The 25,925-nt window shown below is 46.5% G+C and overlaps 1 protein-coding gene across 3 annotated transcripts in view; it reads left to right on the top strand.

Annotated features, from left to right (window-relative positions):
- Nucleotides 1-25,925, top strand: part of KIAA0586 (KIAA0586 ortholog) — a 587,996-nt gene that overhangs the window by 502,373 nt on the left and 59,698 nt on the right. For all 3 annotated transcript variants that reach the window (XM_069207463.1, XM_069207462.1, XM_069207464.1), the window contains exon 29: nucleotides 6,018-6,108. In XM_069207463.1, coding sequence (XP_069063564.1) covers nucleotides 6,018-6,108 — 91 coding nt within the window. The remainder of the gene's footprint in view (nucleotides 1-6,017; nucleotides 6,109-25,925) is intronic.

Genomic DNA, 25,925 nt, shown 5'->3' on the forward strand with positions numbered 1-25,925 from the left:
TGTATATGTTTATAGATATTTATGAGGATATCTAACTAGCCATATAAGTTACTATGCATGCATAAATATATGTGTATATATATATGTATATATATATTTAAAGAAATGTAAAGAAAGATGTTTTCTTATAGTTAAAGAGCTTAACATCTTCTTGTACTGCTGGCTATTCTGATTCAATCATGTGAATATATATGAAAGATACCACAATACTGGAGAAGAAGATAAGTTACTTACCTGTAACTGTGGTTCTCCAGTATTGGTATCTTTCATAGATTCACATGTGACCCACCCTCCTCCCCATGGAGGCTCACCTCTTTTGTTTCTCTCTTGAATTCACTAGTGCTGGAAAATCTGAGAGACTGAGCCTCTGTGCTGAGGGTTCTAAAGGGGTGGTCTCGTCTGATTGGCTGAATGTTGGGCCTTTCCTAATGAAGCTTATAAGCTTGGAAAGTGGATGTATTTTTGCCATTGACTTCAATGAAAAAGAAAAAAAAAACATATTTTTTTTCTACGATTTTCTATGTACCGTGGGACTCCCACTTCGACGACTGGGATTGATTCAAGCATGTGAATCTATCAAAGATACTAATACTGGAGAACCACAGTTACAGGTAAGTAACTTATCTTCTTAACTAGCAAACTGTAAATACAATAGAGCCTCTCTACACTTTTTTTAAAAGCCAGCGGTTTCACAATGAGCATAATATAGAGAGAAAATAATTGTCTATAAAATTTACTGTAGAAAGTAAAATGCAGAAGAGACTTACTGCGATCCCATTGCAAGGACGGGGGAGGGCTTCGAATCCGCACCTTAATCCCTTCAGGGAAGCACAGGAAGTGCCACACTGTGCCTGAAGTGGCAAAGGAGTGACCTCTCCTAACGTGTAAGCTCCAAACATAGGTATGGGTCAGGTACTCCATGCGATAGGGTAACTAAAATGTTACATACAGAATGGTGCTGTAGAGCACCATCAATTATTTGGAAAGAGCCAACCTGTTCAAAATGTGTACTATGGTAATCTTATTGCCTCCCCATGTTTAACACTAAATTCCAGTTTTAGTGTCGGAGTCTTGTAGAACAAACATGAGCTTTCAGCAACCACACAGTGGATACACACAAATTGTTTTGGCGTGCTGTTTCTCTTCTTTGACGTGCACCCCAAATGCCATATGAAAAACCCCAGCAGACCTATCAAGGTCTTGACATTCCAGAATGATCTGTAACTGTGATGGGGACCAGTCTTGCTGGAGGAGTCGGGGGGACAAAAGAAGGGCGCAGGCCTGGGTCTTAACTACATCTGCTTGTGACAAGGTAGACCTATTTGAAGTTAATCAAGTGCTTGGGCCCATCCTACACACCTCCCCACACCCAAGGCCTTTTGTCACTGTCCTGGTAGCAAATTCACTCCTCATTCATGCCTATTGAAATGTTAGCTACTGATTGGCAGAAGTAGGTTAACAAAATGCAGCTTTATCTTCCAGAGACTTCACGCAGGGCTAAGATTGCTTTTAAAAAGGCGTCTTTCCAAAATATTTATCACAAATCCAACTTCACCAGAGAATTTGGCCTGTAATAAATATTACAAAAAGAAACGTCCCAAAATCAAATTTGTAGTTGTTTCCTAAGCAGAGATGAAATGTATTAAACCTAATGTTGTATTCCAATGTTTTCCTATTGAACAGCCAATCCAGCTTCAGTGAAAATGGCTTTTAGTTTTTTTTTCACTCGAATAACATGTTCATCATTAAACTTCTAAGCGTCTCTTATTGACAAGAAGGCCTACTTAGGGATGACTTATTAATATTCAAACGAAGGGCTTAGGCTCGTCAAAAGGTGTTATTCGGCAGAATTTCCAATGGAAAGCTGCACAGTGAAGATTCTGGTGGCAGGCCAGCAATCATGTTTACATTGTCACTGTAGCAGATGGCACAATGGGTGCTGCAGTACACTTAACGTACAGGCCCTGGGTGCAGCTTTGTACTCTATGCTAGGGGCTCCTAGGTAAGTTAAATATGCCAATCAGATGTATACCAATTACATCATGTTAAAATGAGGACCGTAGCACTTTACCTCTAGTTAGAAGGGGCAAAGTGCACACATTTCTGCAGCCAACAACAATAGGGCTTGGGAAAAAAACAAAAACAAATCTGGAGTGCAGAAAAGGTGGCGTTCCCAACAATCTGACATTACATGATTGATCGATTTGTTGTGATAGCCATGATGTGTTATCACACTTTATACCATGATCCTTATGTGTTAGTATTTAACAGTGATTTCAGTATTCGATTAACCAATTTGTTCTTTTAAATGTGTGTTCCATCCATTTTTTATCGTTCTAGATTTAATTCCTTATAAAATAATGAGACTTGTATTTCCTTATAAACTCCGTGTGTATTACACTATTACAGGTGTGATCCTACGTCATAGTGCACCTGTAGTTTTAAAAAACATGGAATTGCTTCTCATTTATGATGGTTTATTACATACATGAGAGACTGCACTTTCTTTAAGCGAAGCACAGGGCAGATAGTGGTCTGCACTGAGAAAGGGATGCACCACCCAAAGCACACACTGCCCTGGGAACAGGGAAAAATACAAACCTTTACCTCTTTTAGCTCATTGATAGTCGGTTCGAGTGTCTGCTTATCATTTCCTACTCAATATTTATTGGAAAAAATTTAACATAGTCAGCACAGCTCCTCCGCCGCAATATTTCTGGAAACTAGACATTCGGGGGAGTCCACAGAGGTGTGACTTGTGTGGATTCCCCAAAGTTTTCTTACCCAGAATACCCTGCAAAGCTGAAATGTTGAATAAAAACTCTATTTTTCTCGCATTTCTGTCACACAAACAACAGGAATATGCTGGGATCCACAAAATTCCTACCACCCAGTGATTCCTCACCTGTCCTGATAAAAACACTACCCCACTTGAGTGCCTACACCTAGTGCCTGCGTCAGGAGTGGATCACCCCAGGGTCAACAGCTGCCTCATGTAAGGACCAACATTGACCGTTGTGTGATCTATTCCTGTTGCGGGCACCAGGCCTACCCACACAAGTGAGGTACCATTTTTATCGGGAGACTTTGGGGAATGCTGGGTGGAAGGAAATTTGTGGCTCCTCTCAGATTCCAGAACTTTCTGTCACCGAAATGAGAGGAAAAAGTGTTTTTTTGGCCAAATTTTGATGTTTGCAAAGGATTCTGGGTAACAGAACCTGGTCAGAGCCCCACAAGTCACCCCATCTTGGATTCCACTGGGTTACTAGTTTTCAAAAAATGCGCTGGTTTGCTGGGTTTCCCCAGGTGCCGGCTGAGCTAGAGGCCAAAATCTACAGGTAGGCACTGTTTTTTATGAAAAAATGGGATGTGTCCACGTTGTGTTTTGGGGCATTGCCTGTCGCGGGTGCTAGGCCTACCCACACAAGTGAGGTATCATTTTATTGGGAGACTTGGGGGAACGCTGGGTGGAAGGAAATGTGTGGCTCCTCTCAGATTCCAGAACTTTCTGTCACCGAAATGTGAGGAAAGTGTGTTTTTTTTAGCCACTTTTTGAGGTTTGCAGAGGATTCTGGGTAACAGAACCTGGTCAGAGCCCCACAAGTCATCCCATCTTGGATTCCCCTAGGTCTCTAGTTTTAAAAAATGAACAGATTTGCTAGGTTTCAGCAGGTGCCAGCTGAGCTAGAGGCCAAAATCTACAGGCAGGCACTTTGCAAAAAACAGCTGTGTTTTCTGTAAAAAAATTGATGTGTCCACGTTGTGTTTTGGGGCATTTCCTGTCGCGGGCGCTAGGCCTACCCACACAAGTGAGGTATCATTTTTATCGGGAGTCTTGGGGGAACATAGAATAGCAAAACAAGTGTTATTGCCCCTTATCTTTCTCTGCATTTTTTCCTTCCAAATATAAGAGTGTGTGTAAAAAAAGGCGTCTATTTGAGAAATGCCCTGCAATTCACATTCTAGTATGGGCACCCTGGAATTGAGAGATGTGCAAATAACCACTGCTCCTCAAAACCTTATATTGAGCCCATTTTGGAAATGCAAGGTTTTCTTGATACCTATTTTTCACTCATATTTCAGCAAATGAATTGCTGTATACCCAGTATAGAATGAAAACCAACTGCAGGGTGCAGCTCATTTATTGGCTCTGGGTACCTAGGGTTCTTGATGAACCTACAAGCCCTATATATCCCCGCAACCAGAAGAGTCCAGCAGACATAACGGTATATTGCTTTAAAAAATCTGACATCGCAGGAAAAAGTTACAGAGTAAAACATAAAGAAAAATTACTGTTGTTTTCAGCTCAATTTCAATATTTTTTTATTTCAGGTGTTATTTTCTGTAGGAAAACCTTGTAGGATCTACACAAATGACTCCTTGCTGAATTCAGAATTTTGTCTAGTTTTCAGTAATGTTTAGCTTTCCGGGATCCAGCATTGGTTTCACACCCATTCCTGTCACTAACTGGAAGGAAGCTGAAAGCACCAAAAATAGAAAAATGGGGTATGTCCCAGTAAAATGCCAAATTTGTGTTGAAAAATGTGGTTTTCTGATTCAAGTCTGCCCGTTCCTGAAAGGTGGGAAGATGGTGATTTTAGCACCAGAAACCCTTTGTTGGTGCCATTTTCAGGGAAAAAAACACAAGCCTTCTTTGGCAGCCCTTTTTTCCCATTGTTTTGGAAAAAACGAAAGTTTCACTGTATTTTGGCTAATTTCTTGGTCTCCTCTAGGGGAAACCACAAACTCTGGATACCATTAGAATTCCTAGGATGTTGGAAAACAAGGACGCAAATTTGGCGTGGATAGCTTATGTGGACAAAAGGTTATGAAGGCCTAAGCGCGAACTACCCCAAATAGCCAAAAAAGGGCTCAGCACTGGGGGGGGGGGGGGGGGAAACGGCCCAGCAGCTAAGGGGTTAAACAACATTCTGCCATGCAGAGTGCTAATGACCAAAATGTGAAAACGTGTAGGATATGCCATGAATAACCTGAAAACCATGGCGGTAATGGAGGTGGGAGGGTGGTGGGTGGTAAAGTAGAGGGCCATAAGGAGAGAAATACTCACAATAGTTCATGAAAAGGATATTGCAATTCACCTTAAGCTTTCTGCCCTTTAAAGGCAGTTAGCCCGTTGGCTTGTTCCTCTTCTGTCTGGTATCAGAGCTCTTTGGTGACTTTGCAGCATCCTTACAGCAGCTAATGGAGGTATTTTGGCACACATATTGTACGTTTTGTAATATGGTATTGTATGTGTGAAAACGTGATGGTGGAAAGTGTGTGGAGGGGTGACATCTTAGTTCAAAAGAGCATGACTGGATGAGAGATAAGATTGCGGAAGTACATGTGTGTGTCATATCTTATGTTTTAAGCCATCCCCTACTGATGCTCCCCATCAAAGGTAAGTCCTCTTTCTTTATGTTTGCACACATTTTAGCAAGTGTTAAAATGTGCATGCATCGAATTTGCATATTCTGCCTATCGTCAATTACCATGGTTCTGAAACATTACTTGCTCTTTAAAGCCCCGGTGTATGGCACTGGGCAATTTTTTTTGCTCAACTCAAAATTGACTGGACGAAAATTCACAAAACTAAGAAAGGGCATTTAATAGAGCCTGCAAAACGTTGTCTATTTCCATTCGGGTGTATCCACGTTAACTCGAAAACTCCTAGATTTTGTTGTCCCCATTATGACTTCGATCCCTTTGAGAAACTATCACCAAATTTATCATGATGAAAGGTGGAATTCTGGGTGCAACTTCCGCCAGGTATAATTTAATTTGGTAATGTGAGGTCAGCATTATTAAGGATGGAAAATTATTATTTCTAATGGAGTGAGATGTCAGTCTTAACTACTGAAGCACGACTGGGCCTACATAATATAACATTGTACAGAGAAGCTTGTATGTGTTCATTTTCTCTTTGCGCCTGTTTATTAAAAAGTGGAACCATATAGAAATAACATGCATATTTAATGAATGCTAGAAAGGGTTAATTTTTTTTTTATTGTCAAAAGAAATCCCCGGAGATTCTACTAGCAGATCCAAAACCTGCACCTGCTCGTATAATACACGTGGGCGTGAAAGAGGAAGCTACTGAACACCAAGGTAAATCTACAGTAACTTTTATACCATTTGGAAATGAACCGTAATAGTCTTCTGTTATATTTAAACTTCCCAATCGTATCAACTTGAGTTCATAACCCAAAATGCAAACTCTACAGGAAACTAAGTAAAGGAAAGTTGAGATCAGTTGATGGGAAAGTTGTCAAGTTCAAAAGAAGTATTTGTCATGCCCAGAGGTTTTTGCCATTCTGAAAACAGGTTGAGTGGGACCTCACTGTAAAGGTATCCTACTCTTGGAGCTCCTTGGCTTTATCCGTTTGATAAAAATGTCCTTGTCAGAGACTGTAAGATTAAATTGGGAGGTGGTGTCTTGCCAGCAACTTAAGTACAATTTGCTTAGGTTTATAACACAGTTCTCAGAGAGTCTCTGCGGCAGCCCTGCAAGCTATGGCACAAGCATCAGTGTGTTTATTGAGAAGTGTGTGTTAATTCACGCACTACCAAAAAAAATAATGTGAAGGACACAACACAATAAACTTCCCAAACCAATTTAGAAAACTAGAGGGGAATGTAATTAGCAAAAAGGCTTCAAGATCATTAAAATGGGTTCATGGGAACCAGAAGTATGAAGTGTTAAAGTTTTAAGATAAAAAGCACCTAAATTAGTAAGGTGCCACTGGAAACAACAGTTCATGATTGACCGGGGATCTAGACATGATTCCACATTGACCATAGTAGAGCAGAGGTCAGATACATCAAGTGGTCATCCGGTCAAAGATTGTGTCTTTTGGACTTAATCACTATGATAGAAGTTAAAATCTTGTGCAGGGCATGATCCAAGGCCGGGGGGAGCCCCTTGAAGTCTGATACATAGTCATCGAGCTCTCGTTTAAGACACTGATTTGGACTCTAAAAGCTCCTAGCTGGACAAAGCTGCATTTTGTAGCCCCAGAGGTTTCTTCACCAATCAGATGGATAGACCACCTCACACAGGTCCAAGGTTGTACCCTAGACTCAGTCGCTTTTTTGGATTTCAGAATCCTCAAACAAGGCAAGGATGAAATCTGTACCTCATCAGGGCTCCATGAGCTGGATACCTTTACTGTGAGGTCCCACTCAACCTGTTTTCAGAATGGCAAAAACCTCTGAGCATGACAAACCTGGATTTCTTGTGTGCCGAGGGAATTACCTTTCTGAGCAACCCTCAGTACCTTATCGTTCTCCGCCAAAGGTGGAAACAATGAAAATCACACTATTGTCCAACTGCTGGACATGTTTCCTGCCGGTCAGTCCAGCAGCTCCTGCTATACAGGGCAGACCGCTGTGCAACAGGTCTCTGTACACTCAGGTCTCCAGCACAGTCTAGTGCTCTCTGGTCTACAGGACACTGTTGGAGTTATGAAACTTTCTGCTTTTTGTGTCGCTGGAGCAGGCAAACAGGAGATCAACCACTTGACCATTGGAAAACAGGGCCAATCCCTAGGTGCCTGGAGGAAGCAGGAGTCCTTGAGTAATACCTTCTTCTGCAAGAGTTAGGAGTCTTCGTTGTGCTTTTCTGTATTATTTAGGTGGAGTTCCTCAAAATTGAGCACAGCTCGATTTTCTTTCCTCTAAAGTCACTGCCATTTGTGTAGCCCTATATCATTTACATCTGTTTTTAAATCAACATAATGAGAAATACTCGCCATTCTATTTGTGTCCTGAAATCCCAGCTTAATGAGATGAAGAAGCCCTGCTGCTTTTGTGTAGAGGTATGGTACATTTGACCGAATCCTGTCAAAATGACAGAATATGGGCACATCTAGCATTGCTTAATTAATCTTTTTTAAATATTTCTAGAAAAGAAAAAAAGCAGAGTCAATTTAGTGCATTGATACTTACATGTGTCACATGCATTTACTTACATTAACATATGGATTGTGTGCCAAATTCTAGAGTGTTCGGTAGGTGTGTGGTCACAGTGAAGACGCTTGTACAACCACTGGTGAAGTTATCATTCTGAACAAATCCCTATCTTTTTCCCGACTGCTCAGCTATCACTACCGTGAAAAATAACTTCAGATATAGTTAGGCTTTGGTATTCTTTTTATTTGTTTATTCGTTGCTTTCTTATGTTCATTTTTGTGAGACTAGGGAAAGTCGTGCCACTTCTTGAGCTCATTCTTTAATCCTGGGCAGATCATTGTGTTTCTCCTGCTTCAGCCTCGTTTTTTTCCACAAAACGGGGGCTCTTAGGAACAGGCTAGTCACCAGTACTGACATCCTGGATATTTAAAAGACCCATATATTCTAAAAACATTGCTCGTCATGCCTATTTGACAAAGCTCTTCTGCATCCATGGCCAATTTACTCCTCATGCAATTGACCTTCACAGCATAAAAACCGCGTGTATGGCAAAGATAGGCCTCCTTACAGCGCGACACATGAGGCTGAGCAATAGACAGCCATTCACCCCCGCAAAATGATGTGGTCATTAAAGACCTCTGGTGCACTCACCCGGACCCAAACGCACACCTCAATTATGCCATCTTGGATAATAAACCAAAAGGGTTCCCCATAAAATACATCACTGTACGCATGCAACATCATCCAGAACACGCACTCTATGTTGCATCCATGACAGTGCTCGACACAATACCCCCGGAGGCATGCAGGAAGGACGCCCAGGCTGACGAGAGAGGTCCTAGGTTCGTCAGACACACAATACGATTGCGCACAGTAGAGTGTGTTACAGGTTGATTTCTTGGCGGCTCTTATTCTCGCTTCCTGCAAACCCTTCCCTCTCTTTTTATTAAACACGGTTATTTCAGAGGCTCACAGTGCAAGCAATGGTAGATTCGAAATGGAAATTATCTTGGATAAGGTACCCTAAAATAGACCACAGCGGATAGGTTTAAGAACACGAGCCTTCTTGTATATTTTTAGCATTGTTTAAAAAAAGTTCTGTAAAAGCCGTAGTCGCTTGGCTGGTTCTTGTTTTCATCGGCTCTGGTTGAATGTTATTGTCTTCTGGTAATTCTCTGGGGCAGAGACCTGACTTTGTTGAATGAGCCAGTTGTTTTCCTTTTGCGCTGCCCAACCAGTCGGACCCCATCTGGATCGGCTCAAACTGTTTTCACAGCCAGGGCCTGCTGCCTTCTCTGTATCCCGACACTTAAGGTCCCACTGCTATCAAAGCAGCGCTGTGATAGCTTGTCTGGCGAGCCCTGTGCAGCTGTGACTTACAGCTTGAAACTATTACCTAAGTAATGGCCGCGTAGACCTTGAACTGCCTCTTATTCCCCTTGGTGCCATGTGTACAGTGAACAGCATATATTTCTCATGACTGAGGGACTTGGTAGGACACATAATAGGGCCCTTTTAGAGGCTTTCTGTGTGTTTTAGGTCTCTTTTTTTTCTCGCTACACTTTAATCTGCCGAATCTCCATGCATTCTCTTTTGATTTTTGCATTAGATGTGGTTTCCTCAGAAACAGAATGACAGAATGCAAATGCTTCAGTGTGGTGCTCTGCCGTTTTTAACTCGAGGTGTATTTTGTATCTGCTTTACAATTACATTTCTGTTACGTGGGATCCCGGAACTAGAGTTAAGAGAGTTGTTTAGGGAAAGTATCTGTCGAAAAATGTCATTGTAATTATATTGAAAGCTCCCTGCGTGTCAAACGATTCTTAAAACAAATAAAATTGCGGGTTGTCTTTAAACAATAAAAAGAAAAAACATCGAGCAGATAAAAAAATGGCGCTTGTCTCAGTCTGCTTTACCAAATATTGTTTCGCCATATCTGTAGATGCATTTATGGCAAACAAATCTTTGTCAGATTAGCTGGCATCCCTCAGTTTAACAGGCGTTTATCTGGCAGTTGGGGCTGAGGCAAAGATGTCTGCCAACCCAATAGTATTCTGGGCCACTCGCCAGGGCCTAAATGACCCCATTAGTCTTATTCAAGATTGTTCTGTAGATTCATAATATATATGATGAACATGAAGGTCTTGAGCACACTTTTTACAGTATTCACCTGCTCACAATGATTCTACACCCCCCCACCCCTCCAAAAAAGATATTCATAATTTAAGTCACAATGGTGTTGGCTTTTGACTCTCAGAATAGAACCCTCTTACCTTTCCTCTTTCTAGGCATGAAGGTGGTCTTGGGAATTGCCACCTCCCTACCTCGCTTAGACTCTTAAACATGAACTTTAAACAACAACCATCCATGAATACTCAAAAAAGCCCTTAATGTCTGCTTCATAAAAAGACCTACCGACATGGACATCATGCCCCCCACAAATTCGCTGACCATGCCAGCAATACGAGCAATCTGGAGTCTCCCAAAAGGACATCGGTTTTCATTAATCTAGCATGAAGTTTATGTCCAGCACTGCTCCCACCCACATGTGCCACTTACCTCATCCTCGGTTTGTGTGACCCACCAACTGCCTAATTATTGTGCACAGGGTTTGTGCGTGCAAGCCAAAGATAAACAATTGTCCTCAACCGTTTTCTTTTGGTTGACATGTTAATTGAGTACCAATCTCTTAATACCAGAGCTCCTTTTGCTTTCCTGTAGTTGAATCTGGAATTTTCCGCTTCAAAAGCCCCGTAAAATAAATCAACTGTAACATTTTGGTAAGAATTGTTTGCCGCACGAATAATCAGTTACCCACCATTATGTAGATGGTTTAGATTATGTTTGCTAGAGGTCGGATTTCGTGTGCACAGGGAAATTCGGACCAAGTTGTAAAACTATGCCGATAGGACAAGAAGACAACGTGTAATGTATGAACCCTTTGGATATGCAAGGATTTACTTCGTCCACTGCCTCCTAAGTTTAATTATGTTTTATTCATATTTTTGTAACAATTATCAATTTTGCATTACACTCTGAATCAATTGTCACAACAACATTGTTTATGTTCAACATAGATAAAGCAAATGTGAAGGAAAATAAGCCCCATCAAAAAACACCCATACTCTGTACTACTCTTCCCACCTCTCCTTTGGATCATCACTACTTGTGATATGAGTAAAGAGGCGTGCATACCAAGCATCTTGGCTATAGGGCTTCCCACCGCACCTTGTTCTGCCCTTTTCAGCAGTAGCGGTCTAAGGCTTTCAGCCTCTGTGGGCAAGTCAAGGTTAAATGAAATTTCAATGAGTGGTGTAACAATGGAGTCCATAGTTGTATTGTATTATTTTATATTAACATCACCATGCCAAGGAGATCCTGTATCTGGTGATATTAACACAGTTTGTGAAACTGGTCCCCTGCTGTTGATGCCTAGAGGCTTGGATTCTGACTCTGATTCTGCAATCCACACTTGTACTCAGATGTACATGGACGCCAGCATGCCTGCAGCATCATGCACCAGCACGTCAGGAGGAGCGAGTGCAGCCCCCTCCCACCCACCTGCTAGCTACCTGCCCGATGGCCCAAGGGCCTGCAGCTGGGCCACGCTGATCAGGCCAGAGGAGGAAATGGAGGAGTGGGGCGTGCTTGAGCAGACACAGACACCAGCACCGGCTGACATAGACAATGATACCGGTGCATGTCGGAGTACTGTGAGTGCAGTCTGCTTAGCTGTTTGGTCGGGCTGGGTGCCGTGGGTGGTGGGGTTAGGCTGACCCCCGCTTACCTGCCTCAGTCTGCTCCATTCTGCCCTTCATCTCCTACCACTTCTTGCTTCCTCAGCTCCCTTCATTTGACCACTTTTATTAGAACCAATAGAGACAACAGAGCCAGAACCAACAGAGTCAGCCTGGACCAGGGGATGCGCCGAGAGGCACACGTGATGAACTTTCGTGCACTCCATTCCACTTCACCACATTTTGTCACCTGTCACCACGCCTCACCGAGATACTCTCAACTTCCACCGACTTCCTACCTGTTCAGCTGTACAACTTGGCCAGACCTGGCATCACCAGCACCAGGGGAGGCACAGTCTACCACCAGAACCTGGCGACTTGACCGCACTGGAAGGCAAGCGTAGGCAAGGCAAGTGCAGTGGATGTAGGCAGTCACTGCAAAGATTATTCCCTGGGTCACTGCAGAAGCGGCACGGCTATGCTCGGTGAGTCTTTGGGTGGGGGGGGGGGGCCTGGCGAGCCTTGCTTGCCCTTTCTTCCAGCCTTTTCGCCCACCACACCCACCAACAAGCTATAGAGAGGGAGGGGTAAGGTGGCATTGACAGGCCATGGTGCTCACGGGACTTCCACTGCCACAAGAAACAGGCCTCAACACAAGCATGAGGAAGCCAGCCGGAAGGTCGGGAAAGGGAGGAACCATGTGGTCAGGGAATATACGATCTTGTGGTCAGGGAATATAAGATCATCACCCCACAGTAAACCTGTGGGAGGAAAGCGCAAGTGGAAAACCTACATGCCTGCAAAGCAAGCTAGCACTCAGCACCATCCCCCCAACCCCCCCCATTCATTTAGATGGAAGCTTGCAAGGAAGACAGAGTAAGCCATAGCACAAGCGACATTACAGCACAAAGAAACGCTGTGCTGATGAACTCTAGCCTAAAATCTTCACACAGTTCAGCTTCTTGAAAAATGCTGGATTTGTCTTTTTTACAAGTAACAGCAAGGTTCAGGGTTTGCAGACCCCACTACAACCATTTGTAACACCAGTCTATGGGGAAGTTAGGCCCCTCCGGAAGTACTCCGCTACGATGGAGGGCGTGCCAAGTCAAAGCCCAGTCATGGCCAAACGCTCACCAGCTGCAGTACAACATGAACTAATCGTCCAGGCAGACGTCCACATAGTGCAGGAACAGGACTTGGGGGTAGAACCTCCCCAACAAAATGGGAAGCATTACAACTTACCAGCCCTCAGTAATATCTGAAGGGCCAATGAGGCACACACAACCCAGATTGGGCACAAAATCTAGTATAATGGTGCACATCTGCCAGCTTAGAGACTTGTCAACAGTCTCTCCCAAGGAGGGAAACTTATCACCCTTGGATACCTTGGAAATGACATCGCACCTAAAACTTACCTCTCAACCATCCCAATAACCAGTATTAACTTACATCACTCAGCACCTGCGCTCTCAAATGGCCAGAAGGCAGCACAAGGCCCTGTAGTAGTGGATGAAGAGATACTATCGTACCTTGGCACGCAAGAGTGGGAGGACATGTTGACTGCTTACTCCCAGTACACTTCCCCTGCTCCTATTATGACAGCCTCAAGACAGGGTGAGGAGTCGACCGCTGGTTTAGCCAGAGGGGAAGTGAATCCCTCAGAAAGGAGAGCCTGCGCAAACTCCAAGGAATCAAACACAGACAATGCATGTGCCTCTCTGTTAAAAAACATGCAGCTCCTGGTGAAAGCCCTCCAATACCAATCAGATAAAATGGATGTCCAGCTTACACTAATCAACACTCTGGCAATTTTAGTAGCTGGAATAAAAAGGAAGCTAGGGGACTTGAAGCTTCTCCTTGCCCAGGCACAGTCCAAACTGCTTAGCGCACAAGTCAGCTGCGGATGCAGCCCAATTGTTGATGACCTATCCTCGCTACCCTCCATGCTTAGGAAACTGTGAACAACCTGAAATTAGGGTCCTCAAGAAACCCTCCTCAGTCTCACAACAATCAGAGTATACCCCTCCAAGAAGAGCCAACATCACTCGGCAACACAAAATATGCAGTAAAGAGAACAGTGTCTGAACAAGGTGTAAGTGATCAGGGTCCGGAAATGAGCAGCCTCCCTATTCTGGCCGAAGTGGAGACCACTAATACTTGAGTTCCAGCTGTTGGACATGTCCAACTTCTTGTAAGCACCAAGGACTAAATAAACAAATGCCAAACAAAGGTGGGCCCAAAGGAGGAAAGGCCAGAACAAGAAAGTCCCTGGAATTAATGCAGACATCGCCCTTATCTTCAAGTCAACCCAAAAACTGGTACTTCACTGAGAGAGGCTTGCCAAACACCATCGATCCCAGGATCTCTGGGTGGGACACTCAAGTCAAAAGAACACTAAAAGAGCAGTCAATCACCAGCGCCAAGTGGGGCAGTATAAATGCAATCTAACAGAGACTTCTAGTTGCAGATTCCTTACCTTGGAATCTTTCCCCGGTGTCAGACTAGATCCAGAGATGTTTTCTTCGAGCAATACCCTTGGGCTTCCGCGGGTATTGTTGGCGTCGTATTTGCCGTGATGATGTCAGGAGTAGTACATAAACACCACCTCAGCCCAGTGATGTTGGTTCTTTTCTTTCCGCACCATGCGCAGATCCAGAGAGAGCTACCCTAGGTACATTTTTCCACTTCCACTCTTTGGTCAAGCTTTTGTGAAGTTTTTGGTGATTCGAGGATGTCTCCGAAGAACGGCTTCAAACCTTTCGAGGACTGTCACCTCAATGATGTTGGTGACGGATCTGCATAGGGTCTGTTTGTGGTGCCCGGAGTGCAACCATGACCCGAAGTCATGCTCCGAGTGCCAGGCCATGCACCTGAAGGCCTTGAGCGAGCGGTCCCTCAAACTTATGGCGGCTCGGCGCTCGACTGTGCATAGGTCCGGTCTTGCTCGAGAGGTAGGTCACAAGACCGATCGTGGAGCCACCACCACTCGTCTTCCTCAAAGAGTTCGGGTCAAGGTAAGAAGAAGTCGAAGAAATCCCGTCATCCTTTGACTTCACCCAGTCACCCGGCAGATGTGACGAGGGAGGAGGTTCAGTGCTCGAGGCCTCCATCTTTGGAGCCTGCTTTTAGGTCCGCACCGCACCTCTCCGAGTTTCCGGGAGCCAGGGCGATCCCCTGCCCAATTAAAGGAATTCTATGAGGCCATACGCCTCATTTTTGGGCAGTCCGACCCTGCTATGGCGTATTTGGGCCCAAGGGGTTCGGTTGGGGGGCCTTCGGGTTCTGCGCCTCTGGCCACCAAAATCCCCTCCGGATCCACACCAATGCCGGTCGTACCTTCGAGACCTTCCCCGGCACCGGATCGATTGGCGACGCTCCCGACATTGGTGGTGCCCACCATTGACGTGTGTTGGAACGACGTTGGCTGACACCACCTCCTTCGGTGGGACCTATTCACCCCAGGGTTGATTCTTACCCTTATTCTTGTGGGTTTGAATTTGGGGAAGGATGGAGGGGTCCCTGGACCCTTATGAATACTAGGACTGGGCACAGGAGTCGGGAGAGGCCAGTGGTCTTGATACCTCTCCAGACACTGGCATGCTGTCTCCTCCTACTGTGTCTACGGCAAAGGGGGCTCAGTAGGGTGGCGGAGGTCCTCTGCCTTGAGCTGCCTACTATTCAGGTCAGGTCTAATCTCCTGACGGAGGTGCTTCAACCAGGAGCTTCCACCTCTGAGCCACTTCTTCCACTCAATGAACCCCTCACTGATGTCCTTTTGGTTACTTGGTCCAGACCCAACATAAGGGCTCCTGTGAACAGGGCAATCGCCGCTGCCATCAGCCCGCCCCGAACGATCCTACATTCCTGTCCCAACACCCCACGCCTGAGTGCCTTGTTATCCAGGCATCCTCATCCTTGGGCGCATTCCCTTCCGAAACTCCGGATCGGGAATCAAAAAGGCTGGAACAATTTGGAAGGAAACTGTTTTCTTCCTCCAGTCTAGCGCTGCGGTCAGTGAACACTGCATGCTTTTCGGGCCGTTATACTCACTCTCCGTAGGATACGGTCATGCATGTTCTGTCGCAGATACTGGAAGAAACCCGTGCTATCGTCTCCCAAGCTGTCACCGATCGGAGAGACACAGCAAAGTTCACTATCAGATGTGGACTGGACACGACCAACTCTCTTGGTAGATCGGTTGCGACAACGGTGGCCTTGAGGCGCCACGCCTGGTTACCTACATCTGGCTTCTCAGGGGATGTCCAACAGACTCTTATGGATATGCCCTTTGATAGCTCCCGTCTCTTTGGAGACAAGGCGGACTGGGTGCTGGAGTGGTTCAAGAATCCCAGGCTATGGCTCAGTCCCTTGACCTTACCACTGCCCCTCATCCCCAACAGTCTGCCTTTCGTGGCCAAAGAAGGGGCTCCCTGTCGCGTCCCTTTCACAGCCACCGAGCCACCTATGCTTGTTCAGCTGCTGCGTGATCTGGGACCTAGAATCCCACGTGGTCATGGGGCAAGGAACCAGAGTTCTACCCAGTCCGCCCCTGCCTCCAAACCCTCCTAGTCTGTCGCCTCACTCTGGTCCAGTTGGAGGCATGATTTGCCATCACCTGCCCCACTGGGAATCCACCACTATGGACAAGTGGGTTTTGCAAATCGTTCTTAGGGGCTACTCCCTCCCTTCAAGTTGCCCCACCAGCCATTCCTCCATCATTCGGCCGTATACCGGAGGATCATTTGGTACTTCTCTGCCAAGGGTCCATAGACAGGGTCTCTGCACCAGAAGTAGGTTGTGGTTGTTATTCCCACTACCTTCTGGTGCCCAAAAAGACAAGGGCTTACGTCCTGTCTTAGACCTTCGGGCCTCAATCTCTTCCTCAAGAAGGAGAAATTCAGAATGCTCACCCTGGCTAGTGTCCTGTCTGCCTTGGACCCAGGAGACTGGATGGTAGCGTTGGACTTGTAGGATGCTTATTTCCATATTCCCATCTTGCCTGCCCACAGACGTTATGTACGATTCGTGGTAGGCCACGAGCACTTTCAATTTACCATGCTCCCCTTCGCCCTTACCAGTGCCTCTTGGGTGTTCACGAAAGTGATGGCGGTGGTTGCAGCTCATCTGGCAGGTTGGGGGTTTCAGTCTACTTCTACCTCGACGACTGGCTGTTGAGGGCAGACTCGCCCCAGAAAGTTGTCTCCCACCTTCAGACTATGACAAACCTCCTACACACGCTGGTGTTCACTGTAAACGTGCCGAAGTCTCACCTGACTCCCTCTCAGATGCTTCCTTTCATCGGAGCTATTCTGGACACCGTGCATTTTCAGGCCTAACCTCCGAAAAAGCTAGTACAGGATATTTAGGCTATGATTCCAATCTTTAAGCCTCTATTTTGGGTTTCGAGTGAGACTGACTCTGAGGCTGCAGGGCCTCATGGCCTCCTGCATCCTGCTAGTGACACATGCCAGATGGCATATGCGGGCTCTGCCGTGGGACTTGAAGTTCCAATAGGGGCAGCATCAGGGAAATCTCTCCGACGTGGTCCAGATCTCGCAAGGGACTGCAAAATACCTGCAGTGGTGGTTTTCGAAACGGCATTGGGTCAACCGCAGATCCCTCTCCCTTCTCCAACTAGATCTATCCATAGTGACAGACGCATCACTTCTGGGATGGGGCCGCCACATGGGAGAGGTGGAGATCAGGGGCCTCTGGTCTCCGGCATCGTCTGGGCTCCTTATCAATCTTCTGGAGCTCCAGGCGATCAGGCTTGCGTTGAAAGCATTTCTTCCTTCTCTCTAAGGGAAAGTATTGCAAGTATTCACGGACAACACTACTGCCATGTGGTACTGCAAAATACAGGGCGGAGTAGGGTTCTGGCCCCTTTGTCAGGAGGTTCTGCGCCTCTGGACAAGACTGACACATCAGGACATCACCCTGGTGGTTCAACCTCTGGAGGACTGTTTGAATGGCAGAGCAGACAAACTCAGTCATTAATTCATAGCCGATCACGAATGGCATCTCCATCCAGAGGTGGTGCAAGCTCTCTTTCAGCAGTGGGGAGAGCCTTGGTTAGATCTGTTCGCCTCCACAGAGAATGCGCAATGCCAGCTGTTTTGTGCATTGGAGTTTCTAAGGCAGCACTCGCTCGGAGAGGCTTTTTGTCTCGAGTGAAACTCCGGCCTTCTTTATGCCTTCCCCCCTATACCGATACGCCTATACGAGTTCTTAAGAAGATCAAGAACGACCGGCCCAAGTAATCTTGGTGGCTCCGGACTGGGCACAGAGAGTATGGTATCCAGAGCTATTGAGCATGGCCACCGATCCTCCACTCAGACTGCCCCTTTGGAAGGAACTTCTGTCGCAGCAACAGGGGACGGTTCTCCACCCAAACCTGTCCAATCTCCGCCTTCATGCATAGAGATTGAGCAGCGGCAGTGGACGACTTTTGACCTTCCACACGAAGTCTGTAATGTAATCTTGGCAGGGAGGCATCCCTTCACCAAAACGGTATAAGCCTGTCATTTGCATACATTTGTGGCATGGTGTACCAACAAATCTGTTGATCCCCTCTTTGTCCTCTTTCTGAGCTTCTTTTGTTCATTGTTTCTTTGGCCCAGCAGGGCTCTGATTTGGGCACCCTTAAGGGCTATTTATCAGCTATCTCAGGCTTTCTTAGGTTGCCTGATCTGCCTTCACTCTTTAAGTCTCCTATTGTTAGTAGATTCCTTAAGGGCCTCACCCATTTGTTTCCTCGCACTGTGTACTCCTTTTGAGCCGATGCACAAATGTCCCTTACGGCTCCATACTTTCGAAACTGTTTTTAGGGTCGAGCGCAAAGCGGTTTGTCCCTGGTGTAATCTCTCTATGGGCTTTTAACCATGCCCATCAGTTTGGTTGGTTTGTGAGCTTGCCTTTTAAAATTTGCTTCATTTTATTAGTGGAAGGCATGCATACGTCATGCCTTTTCCGGTGTTTAGCCCTCCTTGAGCGCACCGGCCAACTACTGAAAACATACGAGGCTCCATGTTTTACCTTATGGTTTCTGGACTACTTTTTCTCTTTTTTTTTTTTCCCCCCCTGCAGGCAGCGCGATCTCACTTGGCAGTAGTAGAGCACTTTGTATGACATCGTCCCTGTTACATGGATATTTGCACTTTTGCCACTCATAAGCCTAATTGCACTTTTGCCGGTTACATGGATATTTGCACTTTTGCCGATACGTTTCACTGCGAGTGAACTTCTGTTTTCTTTTGTGTGTCTCTGTCATGCTTCATGGTGGCTGTGGGCTCGCTTACGTGAAACTGTTTAGTTTATATGGCAAGAAAAGTCCGGTTAGGAGTTTAAAACACGAATAGCTCTATCTCGGGCAAACGCGAGACCCCTTACATTGCAAATGCTTGTGTTTACCTGTAACCATCCTGGTTCTTGTTGCCATCACTTCTGCTCGCAGAGTGAATGAGCTTCAGGCTCTATCTTCTAAGCCGCCATTTTTGTCTGTGCAAACTGTTGATAGGCACTAAGGCTTTCTTCCCTCCTAAAGTCTTTACATCTTTTCATATAGGCAAGTCCATCGATTTGCCTACTTTTTAAGCACTTCCACGTCCTTCTCATGAGGAGGAGAGACTCCACCGCCTGGATCCAAAAAGAGCGTTGGCTTTCTACCTCAATCGTACTAAAGATTTCTGGGTGGACGATCAACTCTTTGTTGGATATGTGGGTGCGAAGAAAGGGAAGGCTTTGCAAAAATGTACCATATCTAGAATATCTCTCTACCAGATATATTGTTACCAAAGATAAGTAACTTGGGGTGCTGCTGCTACTACTCCGATTATTATCAGACACATGTAATAGAGGTCCCCTCAGAAGAGCAGGCAAACACAGGAAGCAAGCCACAGTGTGAGGAGGCAAAATCTGGCATAACGATCACACTGCCCAACCCCTCCCCAACACACACATCAGTTATGACTCGATTTCTAACGTCAGAGGGCACCAACATCCCCAACTCAGCAAGAGATCTGAAAGAGCACACTGCAGGGTCACAGGCCACTCCAACTGAGGCAGGCAGACCGGAGCCAACACACCTCACAGATGAAGCGGTGTCTCTGGAGCCAATGCATCTTACGGAGGAAGTGATTTTCCCGATTGTCACCTGTAGGAAATGCCACTGTTGGCATGGTTACCCCCTAACATTTTGCCTTTTGTTGATGCCAACTTTGATTGGAAGTGTGCTGGGACCCTCCTAAACTGGCCCCTGCACCAATGTTCTTTCCCTAAAACTGTACCTTTGTCGCCACAATTGGCACAGCCCTGGCACACAGTTAAGTCCCTTGTAAAAGGTACCCCTGGTACCAAGGGCCCTGTGGCCAGGAAAGGTCTCTAAGGGCTGCAACATGTATTATGCCACCATGGGGACCCCTCAGTCAGCGCATGCACACTGCCTCACAGCTTGTGTGTGCTGGTGAGGAGAAAAAGACTAAGTTGACATGGCACTCCCCTCAGAGTGCCATGACCACAACCCACTGCATGTGGCATAGGTAAGTCACCCCTCTAGCAGGCAATACAGCCCTAAGGCAGGGTGCACTATACCACAGGTGAGGGCATAGCTGCATGAGCATTATGCCCTTACAGTGTCTAAGTCAATTCTTAGACATTGTAAGTGCAGGGTAGCCATACTGAGTATATGGTCTGGGAGTTTGTCAAAAACGAACTCCACAGTTCCATAATGGCTACACTGAATACTGAGAAGTTTGGTATCACACTCCTCAGCATAATAAACCCACACTGATGCCAGTGTGGGATTTATTGAGAACTGCACACAGAGGGCATCTTAGAGATGTCCCCTGTATGCCAGGTCTACTGTTAGTGTGTGACTGACCGGTATGTGCCAGCCTGCCACTTCCAGACGAGATTCTTACCACATGGGGTGAGTGCCTTTGTGCACTCTGTGGTCAGAAACAAAGCCTGTCCTGGGTGTCTCCCCCTGCAGAAACTGTAACACCTTGCGGTGAGCCTCAAAGGCTCAAGCCTGGTGTTACAATGCCCCAGGGCACTCCAGCTAGTGGAGATGCCCGCCCCCCAGCCCCCACTTTTGGCCGCAAGTCCGGGGAAATAATGAGAAAAACAAGCAGGAGTCATCCCCTCAGGGAGGTCCACCCCTAAGGTGACCAGAGCTGAAGTGACCCCCTCCTTGGAAAATCCTCCATCTTGTTTTGGAGGATTTAGCCCAATACGGATATGGATGTGCTCCCCTCCCCAAAGGGAGTTAGCACAAGGAGGGTGTAGCCACCCTCAAGGACAGTAGCCATTGGCTACTGCCCTGTGACCCTAACACACCCCTAAATTCAGTTTTAGGGGAGACCCTGAACCCAGGATTTTAGATTCCCGACGACCTACAAAGAAGGACTGCTTAGCTGAAAAACCCCACAGAGAAGAAGGAAGACGACATCTGCTTTGTCCCCAGCCCTACCGACCTGTCTCCTACTTCAGAGAACCTGCAGCAGCGACGCATCCTGCTGGCCCAGCGACCTCTGCCGACTCGGAGGACTGCCCTGAACCTAAGAAGGATCAAGAACTCCGGTGGACAGCGGACCTGTCCAACCAAGAAAGAAGAAACCATCTTTAAAGGGACTCCCACCTCACTCCAGAAGCCTGAGTCCCCAACACTCTGCACCTGACGCCCCCGGCCGGTGTCCAGAGGAACTAACTATCCAGAGAGGACCCCCAGGTGACTCCAACGACATGTCCACCCTGGGCTGAACTCCCTGCACCCCCATGACGATGCCTGCAGAGGGAATCCAGAGGAACCCCCCTGACTGCGACTGCCCGGGACGAAGATATCCGACACCTGGAGATGCACTGCAACCCCAGCCCCCAGGCCTGTGAGAAGCCGACCACCAGTGCAGCAACCACCAGCAGGCAGCCCTCATCAGTGCCCAGTCGGTGGCTGGCCCAAGAAGCCCCCCGTGCCCTGCCTGCAGCGCCTGAGTGACCCCCGGGTCCCTCCATTGAATTTTATTGAACACCCAACGCCCTGTTTGCCCACCGCACCTGGCCGCCCCTGTGCCGCTGAGGGTGTGTGTTGCGTGCCTACTTGAGGCCCCCCCCCGCCCCCAGTGCTCTACTAAACCCCCTGGGTCAGCCCTCCAAGGACACGGGTACTTACCTGCCAGCAGACCGGAACCGGAGCACCCCCTGTTTCCATTGGCGCCCAGGTTATTTTGGCTCCTGTTTGACCTCTGCACCTGACCGACCCTGTGTTGCTAGTGTTGGGTGTTTGGGGTTGACTTGAACCCCCAACGGTGGGGTACCTATGCCCCGGAGACTGAACTTGTAAGTGCTTTACTTACCGTGATATCTAAACTGTACTTACCTCCCCCAGGAACTGTTGAAAATTGCAGTGTCCACTTTTAAAACAGCTTATTGCCATTTTATGAAAAACTGTGTGCATTACTGTTTTGATTCAAAGTTCTAACTATTCCTATGCAAAGTACCTTTCATTGAATGTACTTACCTGCAATCTGAACCTTGTGGTTCTAGTAATAAATTAACAAAAGAATATTTTTCTATATAAAAACTTATTGGCCTGGAGTTACGTCATTGAGTGTGTGTTTTCACTTATTGCTTGTGTGTGTACAACAAATGCTTAACACTACCCTCTGATAAGCCTTTAACTGCTTGACCACACTACCACAAATAGAGCATTAGTATTATCTATTATTGCCTCTGGCAAGCCTATTGGGGAACCCCTGGACTCTGTGCACACTATATCTCGTTTTGATATAGTATATACAGAGCCAGCTACCTACATCACCATTAATAAATCTGCGGCTCCAATATCAGTTGCAGGGAGCCTCGACACTGGTGCACGTAACCAGTTTGAAAGTCACATCCTTCCAGCTCCCAAAACTGAAGGTGCATTTTTCCAAGCCCAAACTGCCACTAATTACCTTCACACAAAGGGAAGGGGGAAGAATATTGTCGCCGGCAACAGAACAAGGTCCAAGCAAAACACTCAAGGCACTGACAACTGGCCTGATCACTGCAGTCTTCAGGTTCAGCATACAGGCGAGGCACGCCATCAGCCTCCTCAAGAACAGAAAGCTCGTACTGGGCACCTAGACATGAACATCCTTAGGTTTAGGCTGCACTATAAATCAAGAGGTACAAGAGACAACTTAAAAAGGGGATACATTCTTTGGTTGTTGCCTCATATTCCAGCTACTGCAGGTCTGTGCATGATAGATCTTCTGGCCGTAAAGTTAATTTGCTCAGAAGCACAGTCATTAAGTGAGGTGATTAAGGCCACATGGAGGACAGGCTCAGTTGCTCAGATATTTTTTGCTGAAAGAGCTGTTTTTAAGAACTGGTGTAAAAACATCACCGAACATCGCAACCTGGGTATCCTCTTCCCCTGCCATCCGAGGACCAAAGTGCCGAGCCAGAAGCCTAAAAAAACCGAACCGGCTCTGTCCTCACGGGCGCTCTGATGTACTCACCAAGGAGAACAAGGACAACGATAAGCCCCACTACAGACACCCAAAGGAATTGCTGGAACAATTCAAATCCCCAGTGTCTGGACAATGACCCTAGGTGAATCTCCAGAACAATCAAAATGGGACCCGATGACAATCTCTAGAGAGAGTCGTCGATGCGCCAGCTAGTAGACATCCTGCGGCTCTGCTCATGGAATGTGAACCACCTTATTGCCAAGATTTCAGATGAAGACTTACTCCGGTACATCAGAACCTTTGACATCATTCTGATGCAGGAAACCTGGCTAGCTGAACCACACCACCTGCATGGCTACATGTGTTTTGACACCCCAGCAGTTAGAGGGGCAGGTTCGGACACCTGCAGGGAGGTCTTGCCACATATATCTCACTATCCAGCTCAGACACTGTCAGGCCCATTGATTCCAACCTTCCATTTGTTAATCCTGTTACAGCCATCACAACTGCAGACAAGCAGACAGTTGCGCTACTAATTGTAAACCTCTACATCCATCCTAAGCACAAATCCAAGGCCACCCCTCAGCTGGATGAACAGCTCATGGAATGCATAAGCAGGGGAGACGCAGCGAACACTGTAAACATCATTCTGTCTGGTGAACACTATCACAGTGCTTCTAAATGACCTGGAACAACTACAACCAAGGGCTCTGAATGGCAGATTTCTCAAAGACTCCCCATCACTGGCTTCTTACTACTCAACGTCCCATTCCACAATGATAGATTACTCTTTCATCTCTCTCCCACTGTTTGAACAAGTTGTTTCAAACATCGAGCATTTATCCCAATCAGCAATGGCACTAGCAGGTGAACTCGGGGACAGAACTAGCAGTGAAATAGTGAAGTGGCAATCCTTCACTCCCAATTTAGGGGATATCATTATGGAATCTGTTATTACCCGTCTTCAACCATCACCTTCCGTAAAAGTGCCTATCCTGAAGGATCAAAGGACTCAACTACGGCAGTTCAGAAGAACAAACAATAGCACCTCAAGGCACCTTCGAAGTACACCAAATGACATAGCCCGGCGAGATGCTCTGTGACAGCAAAAATGAACATTGAACAAGCCAAAGCGGTCAATTAACAGGTCCCAAGAAGACAAGCTATGCAGAAGTTACTCGCAGATCCAAAAAGCAACAACAGCGTGCGTTTTTGGAACACAGTAAGCTAGCTCTCAAGTTCATCACATGGACGTATCACATCCCATATACAATATATTGCTGCTTAGTGGGCCTAAGCAGCACTGATTGTGCCACCCACATGAGTAGTCCTGTAAACATGTCTCAGACCTGCCATTGCAGTGTCTGTGTGTGCGGTGTTGTACTGCAAATTTGACCTGGCAAGTGTTCCCACTTGTCAGGCCCAAACCCTCCCTTTTACTACATGTAAGTCACCCCTAAGGTAGACCCTAGGTAGCCCCATGGGCAGGGTGCAGTGTATTTAAAAGGTAGGACATGTACTGGTGGGTTTTACACGTCTTGTTAGTGGAATACTTCCAAATCGTTTTTCACTGTTGTAATGCATATCTCTCCCATAGGTTAACATGAGGATTGCCGTTAAACCTCTTATAAGTGCAATTTTTGTATTAGAGGGAGATGGGGATATGGAGTTTGGGGTCTCTAAACTCACAATTTAGCAATACATCTTTTGGTAAAATTGTTTTTTAGATTGTCAGTTTGAAAATACTACTTTTAGAAAGTGGGTATTTTCTTGCTTAACCATTCTGTGCCTCTGCTTGGCTTGCTGACAACACGTCTGGGTCAGACTGACAGTTGGGCTGTTTGTAAATTCACTCTAGGCAGTGACATAAAGGTAGCTGAGGTGTCTCCTGTATATCCTGATGAATCTTCCTGGGCTGTAGTGGGAGGGAAGAGCTGACACCTGCACTTGAAAGGGCTGTGCTTGTCCTCTCCCAATTCAGTCTCCAATGCCCTGGTGGGTGTCTATGACAGGGTAAGGAAGAGACAGGGTCGTGTGCAATACAAAGACTTTCCTTTGACCTTTGTCTGCTTCAATGGCAGAAATGAGCTTAAGTATTAGACTGCTGACCCACAATTTAAGATTACTTCTGGATCAAGAGGAACCTCTTCCAAAGAGAGAGCTTGATGCTTGAGGAGGACCTGGCACTCTGCCTGTTGCTTTGCTGTGCTGGCCTGCTGCTTCTGCCTTGAGAGTGAAAGGACTGGACTTTGCCTCCTGAAATCCTGCTTGTGAAGTTTCTCCAGGGGCTTGTGTTGAGCTTGCCTTCTGTTCTGAAGTTTCAGGGACATCAAAGACTTAATCTTCCAGTGCCTGGGATCCTCTGTGCCAAGAGTCCTAAGTGGTACCAAATCCAGTCCCTGGACCCTTAGAAGTTAAAGCTGGTAACCTGAGAGGGAAAATCCATGCACATCTGTGTGTGCATCAAAACAATAGACGCAGTGCCTGTCCCGAGGCTGAAAATTCAACGCAGCGCCTGCCTCATGGCAGGAGAATTGATGCGCCTGTTTGCAATGCGGACGCTTCGCACAGCGCACCTGAATTTTCCACGCATCAACCCTGGGAATCAAAATCTTCAACATCACTGCACAGGCCTGAGGCTGCTTGTCTGGAAATCGATGCATCCCTTCCCTGAGAGGAAAGAATCAACACATTGCTTACCCGGCGGAGAAAGAATCGACGCAAGGCCTCACTTGCGAGTAAGGAATCGACACATCACTTGCTTTTCTGACGCATGCTCGCTCGTGCGGCTTTATTTTTGACGCATACCAGGAACTTTGTGCTAAAA

The sequence above is a fragment of the Pleurodeles waltl genome, chromosome 9, assembly GCF_031143425.1.
Source record: "Pleurodeles waltl isolate 20211129_DDA chromosome 9, aPleWal1.hap1.20221129, whole genome shotgun sequence".
Classification (NCBI taxonomy): domain Eukaryota; kingdom Metazoa; phylum Chordata; class Amphibia; order Caudata; family Salamandridae; genus Pleurodeles; species Pleurodeles waltl.